Source organism: Perognathus longimembris, unplaced genomic scaffold (genome assembly GCF_023159225.1).
Source record: "Perognathus longimembris pacificus isolate PPM17 unplaced genomic scaffold, ASM2315922v1 HiC_scaffold_5425, whole genome shotgun sequence".
Taxonomy (NCBI): Eukaryota; Metazoa; Chordata; class Mammalia; order Rodentia; family Heteromyidae; genus Perognathus; species Perognathus longimembris.
In genome coordinates, this window is record NW_025960851.1 from 344,445 (window position 1) to 350,444 (window position 6,000).

The 6,000-nt window shown below is 65.2% G+C and overlaps 1 protein-coding gene across 1 annotated transcript in view; it reads left to right on the forward strand.

Annotated features, from left to right (window-relative positions):
* The window catches only part of LOC125345228 (histone-lysine N-methyltransferase SMYD3-like), a gene marked incomplete at its 3' end in the record, with an annotated part of 73,685 nt that extends 67,772 nt beyond the window's left edge, over positions 1-5,913 (forward strand). Inside the window, exon 6 of the mRNA XM_048337444.1 lies at positions 5,805-5,913. Coding sequence (XP_048193401.1) covers positions 5,805-5,913 — 109 coding nt within the window. The remainder of the gene's footprint in view (positions 1-5,804) is intronic.
* Between the last annotated feature and the right edge of the window lie 87 nt (positions 5,914-6,000).

A 6,000-nucleotide genomic window follows, 5' to 3' on the forward strand; every position in this document is an offset into this window, starting at 1 on the left:
TGCAGCTGCTTTTCCTGTGAAGTGGCATTTAATCCTGTGGGTTTGGTAAGAGTCGGTGTGGCTCGTGGGTTTGGTTCGGTTCCATTTGGTTGGGTGGGGTTCCGTCGGGTTCGCTCAGCTTGGTTTGGCTCAGCTCCGTGTGGCAGGGGTGGTGTGCAGGAAATGCTGCACCGTGCCAGCCAGCACCTCCTGTCCGTGCTCCCCTTCAGTGCTGGAAGACTGGTTGGTGAGTTTGGATGGCAGCACCCCACCCCACCCCACCCCACCGCAGTGGCGTTCTCCACCATGCGTTCCTCTAACGGTTTCATCTAGAGACACATCACATACTTCTTCAGGAGTTACAAAGCAGTGGGTCTTCTGTTTGTATCAGAATTCCACCTTTTCCACGTGGAACTCACAGTGCTGGAGCTGTGTGCTTTCTCTAAGTACAGTGTCAGACACGGTAAGCTCTTTAGGTCCCGTCGTATGCTTTGTGTCTGACTTTGAAAAGGCAGACCCCAGTGCTTTGTCCTCCCTGTCAGTGGCAAAGGTGCTTTCTCTAATGAAGCGCCGCTCAGAGACGCTCTGCGGGACTTCCGGAGGTGCTGCCCTCCAGCTCTCTCCTCTGTGTCCTTCTACCTGAACACAGGCCCAGTTCCCTGAGTCTCGCCCCCCGGGGAAATGTGACGGCCAGACCTTGGTGCTTGCGGTCGGGCCAAAGGCCGCTGTGCGCGCCCTGCTGCCCATCAGACTTCCCGACTCACACACGTCGCCACCGAAGCCCAAAGACCACCTCCACGCAAGCCGGCATTCCCCAGCCTGGAGGGTGGGGCACTCCATCGGGTGCCCGGGGCGCGGTGGACTGGCCTGGGGGTCTCTGGGGAGGTCGGCAGCGTCCCCTGCGGGGGAGCCAGCTCCGCAGCCAGGCGTGCCTCGATTCCGTTCCCACGGCCACCGTCCTCGCTCGGGTCTCTTGGCCTCTGGGGTCTCCTTTCTGCTTTTCTCATTCCTTGTCCAATGAAATCTTCTCAGCCAGCCCCTCTTCAATAATAGCGCCTGTAGCCACGGGGAAGGAGGGAAGACTGGCAGGTGGTGTGTGGAGGCCCTCACATGCCTGGTGCTCCCCGTCACCTCGGTCCTCCCCGTCACCTCCAGTCCTCCCCATCATCCCCGGTCCTCCCTGTCCTCACTGTCACTCCCAGTCCTCCCCATCACCCTTAGTCCTCCCCATCACCCCGGTCCACCCCATCACTCCTGGTCCTCCCTATCACCCTTGGTCCTCCCCATCACCCTTGGTCCTCTTTATCACCCCCAGTCCTCCCCGTCACACCAGGGGCTCCCTCTCACCCCTGGTCCTCCCCATAACCCCCAGTCCTCTTCCATCACCCCCGGTCCTCCCCATAGCCCCAATCCTCCCCCATCACCACCAGTCCCTCCCCATAACCCCCAGTCTTCTTCCATCACCCCCGGTCCTCCTCCATCACACCAGCCCAGTCCTCCCCGTCACCCCTGGTCACGCCCAGTCCTCCCTCTCACACCAGGGGCTCCTCCGTCCCGTGGCCTGGCTGCTCCCTGGCCCCCCGGCTCTGTGCTAGGCTCTCTGGGTTCCCCACTTCTCTCAACGTCATGATTTTATTTCCCTCATTTCTGCAACTTAACTGCTGTTCCCCAGGCTCGAGGACTCGCTGGGCTTCTGTGCGGCGACGGCGCAGGCCCCACGCCCCGGCCTGCCCCAGGCCCCCGGCCTGCCCAGGCCCCCCCGCCCACGGCTGAGCGGATGCCGCCCCTCCCTGCACATCCCCAGCCCGCCCTTCATCCCAGCCAGCCCCGCCCTGGGCAGCCACCTGCAGGGCAGCCTGGGGAGCGGGGCCTGTGCCCTGCGGCGTCTGATCCTGGGTCAGCTGGGGCTCCGGAGGGCGGCTCGCGTCAGCCCCCACCGAGGAGAGTCCGCTCAGTGACACGTTGTGCAGAACCCCCCTCCCCGGGAGCCCGAGCTCGGGTTAATCTCCCCACACCCCGGTGCGGCCTAATCGCTCATCGCAGAACCGAAGGCTTTCCTTCCGCTCGCTGACATGGCAGGCGCCCACTCGGCAGAGAGATTATTAGTATAAAATTACTTTTTGGTCTCTGAATTTAATGTGCCACATTCACGGCAATAAAATCAAATTCTGAATCCAGGTGTGCTTTTCGGGGCGATTGTGCCTCTGATAATGGCGTCCTGCACGTAGGCCCTTTTGTCGGCGGATCTGAACTTCTCGGTCGCAGCGGCGCGCGGTGCTGGCTCTGTGTGGGGGCGGGGACGCTGCCCGGCGCGGCCTCGGGGGCCAGGTCAGCCCCGGCCAGGTGGCTCCTTGGTTTCTCCCCCTCCCCCTTCCACAGAGAGGCTGCCCTTCCCCTGCCCGGTGCGGTGTCCCCAGCTCTGCTTGCTGCTTCTTGTCAGCGTCAATGGAAAGTTCCCGCCCCGGGCCGCAGGGGGCGCAGGGGAGAATATCGCTTACCCGGAGCTCAGAGACAAAGGGCCTCGAGCCGGGGCTGCGGGGTCGGTGTGGCGGGGACAGCAGGGGCATCCGCGTGCTCCGGGCCCAGCCTCCCGCCCGGCCCCTCCCGTTGGGAGCCAGTTTGTGTCCTGATTCCCCTCCAGGAAGCCTTCCCGGCCCCACCAAGCTCCGTCACCTCTCCCTCTGTGAACTGCCGAGTCAGCGCCTCCGCCCCGGGCAGCCACACACACCGTTGCACACCCAGAGTGCCCCGATCAACACACCGCTGCACACCCAGAGTGCCCCGGGCAACACACCGCTGCACACCCAGAGTGCCCCGGGCAACACACCGCTGCACACCCAGAGTGCCCCGATCAACACTGTTGCACACCCAGAGTGCCCCAATCAACACTGCTGCACACCCAGAGTGCCCCGATCAACACCGCTGCACACCCAGAGTGCCCCGATCAACACTGTTGCACACCCAGAGTGCCCCAATCAACACTGCTGCACACCCAGAGTGCCCCGATCAACACTGCTGCACACCCAGAGTGCCCCGATCAACACTGTTGCACACCCAGAGAGCCCCATCAACACTGCTGCACACCCAGAGTGCCCCGATCAACACCGCTGCACACCCAGAGTGCCCCGATCAACACCGCTGCACACCCAGAGTGCCCCAATCAACACACCGCTGCACACCCAGAGTGCCCCGATCAACACTGTTGCACACCCAGAGTGCCCCAATCAACACTGCTGCACACCCAGAGTGCCCCGATCAACACCGCTGCACACCCAGAGTGCCCCGATCAACACCGCTGCACACCCAGAGTGCCCCAATCAACACTGCTGCACACCAGAGTGCCCCAATCAACACACCACTGCACACCCAGAGTGCCCCGATCAACACACCGCTGCACACCCAGAGTGCCCCAATCAACACACCGCTGCACACCCCAGAGTGCCCCAATCAACACACCGCTGCACACCCAGAGTGCCCCAATCAACACACCGCTGCACACCAGAGTGCCCCAATCAACACACCGCTGCACACCCAGAGTGCCCCAATCAACACACCGCTGCACACCCAGAGTGCCCCAATCAACACCGCTGCACACCCAGAGTGCCCCGATCAACACTGCTGCACACCCAGAGTGCCCCAATCAACACACCGCTGCACACCCAGAGTGCCCCAATCAACACTGCTGCACACCCAGAGTGCCCCAATCAACACTGCTGCACACCCAGAGTGCCCCAATCAACACTGCTGCACACCCAGAGTGCCCCGATCAACACTGCTGCACACCCAGAGTGCCCCAATCACCACACCGCTGCACACCCAGAGTGCCCCAATCAACACACCGCTGCACACCCAGAGTGCCCCAATCAACACACCACTGCACACCCAGAGTGCCCCAATCAACACACCGCTGCACACCCCGAGTGCCCCGATCAACACTGCTGCACACCCAGAGTGCCCCAATCAACACACCGCTGCACACCCCAGAGTGCCCCAATCAACACACCCGCTGCACACCCCAGAGTGCCCCAATCAACACACCCACTGCACACCCAGAGTGCCCCGGGCAACACACCGCTGCACACCCAGAGTGCCCCAATCAACACCGCTGCACACCCAGAGTGCCCCGGGCAACACACTGCTGCACACCCAGAGTGCCCCGGGCAACACCACCGCTGCACACCCAGAGTGCCCCAATCAACACACCGCTGCACACCCAGAGTGCCCCCGATCAACACACCGCTGCACACCCAGAGTGCCCCAATCAACACCGCTGCACACCCAGAGTGCCCCGATCAACACTGCTGGCACACCCAGTGTGCCCCCAATCAACACACCGCTGCACACCCAGAGTGCCCCGGGCAACACACTGCTGCACACCCCAGAGTGCCCCGGGCAACACACCGCTGCACACCCCAGAGTGCCCCAATCAAACACACCGCTGCACACCCAGAGGTGCCCTGATCAACACACCGCTGCACACCCAGAGTGCCCCAATCAACACACCGCTGCACACCCAGAGTGCCCCGGGCAACACACTGCTGCACACCCAGAGTGCCCCGGGCAAACACACCGCTGCACACCCAGAGTGCCCCGGGCAACACACCGCTGCACACCCAGTGTGCCCGGGCAACCACACACTGCTGCACACCCAGTGTGCCCCGGGCAACACCGCTGCACACCCAGTGTGCGCAGGCTGCGTGCTGGGGGCCCGCCTCCCGCCCCGCCTCACCGGGGGGCCTCAGACCTGACCCCACCTGCCAAGAAGTTCCCGGGTGCGTCCCATCTAGAAGGTTCTCCAGTCCGGATTGCGCTGACTGTTCCCCTGAGGCCGGCGGCAGCGTTCTGGGCTCCACTCCGCGTGGTCGCGGTTCCTCCTGCGTGCGCACCGCGGGCAGCCTCATCTCAGAGACGGGGGGGGGGGGGGGGGGGGGGGGAGCCTGCACCCCGGAGCCGGCCCTGGGGCCCTCGAGCTGAGCGGGAAGGATCTGCTCGGGAGAGGGGCAGGAACTTCCATCTGTCCAGGCCGCGCCGGACCGCCCGCCGTCAGCCCAGGGGCCGGGCTTGCTTCCCTAATCGTGTTTTCTTAGGAGAACCCTCCACCCCTCCCTCCACCCCTCCCTCCGCCCCTCCCTCCAGTCCTCCCTCCACCCCTCCCTCCGCCCCTCCCTCCACCCCTCCCTCCGCCCCTCCCTCCACCCTTCCCTCCGCCCCTCCCTCCAGTCCTCCCTCCGCCCCTCCCTCTGCTCCTCCCTCCGCCCCTCCCTCCAGTCCTCCCTCCAGTCCTCCCTCCACCCCTCCCTCCGCCCTCCCTCCAGTCCTCCCTCCGCTCCTCCCCTCCCTCCGCCCCTCCCTCCGCCCCCCCCCTCCAGTCCTCCCCTCCGCCCCTCCCCTCCAGTCCTCCTTCACCCCTCCCTCGAGTCCTCCCTCTGCTCCTCCCTCCAGTCCCTCCCTCCACCCCTCCCTCCGCCCCTCCCTCTGCTCCTCCCTCCAGTCCTCCCTCCGCTCCTCCTTCTGCCCCTCCCTTCACCCCTCCCTCCGCCCCTCCCTCCTCTCCCTCCCCCTCTCCCTCCACTTCCCCCTCCGCCCCTCCCTCCTCCCTTCCCTCCCCACCCCTCCCCCCCGCCCCTCCCTCCAGTCCTGCGTCCAGTCCTCCCCTGGGGCTTCCTCTGATGCAGAGGGCGCTCTGGGTGCCGCCTTCTGGCTGGCCAGGCTGGTCTCCCCCTCAGGGCCCAGGCGCTCACGGCCGACGCCGCCCGCACCCCACAGCCTCCTGGTGAGGCGCCCCGCGAGGACGGCCCTGACCGCCCCGCTTCTGCTCTCCCCAGGGTCTTCTTCCCGGGCAGCCACCCCGTGAGAGGCGTGCAGGTGATGAAGGTCGGCAAGCTGCAGCTGCACCAAGCCATGTTCCCCCAGGCCATGAAGAACCTGCGGCTGGTGAGTGGCGGGGGGGGGGGGGGCTCACACCACGGCCGCCGCTGCGCTGGGCCTCCTGCCGGCGACAGAGTGGCGGTTACGCTGCTG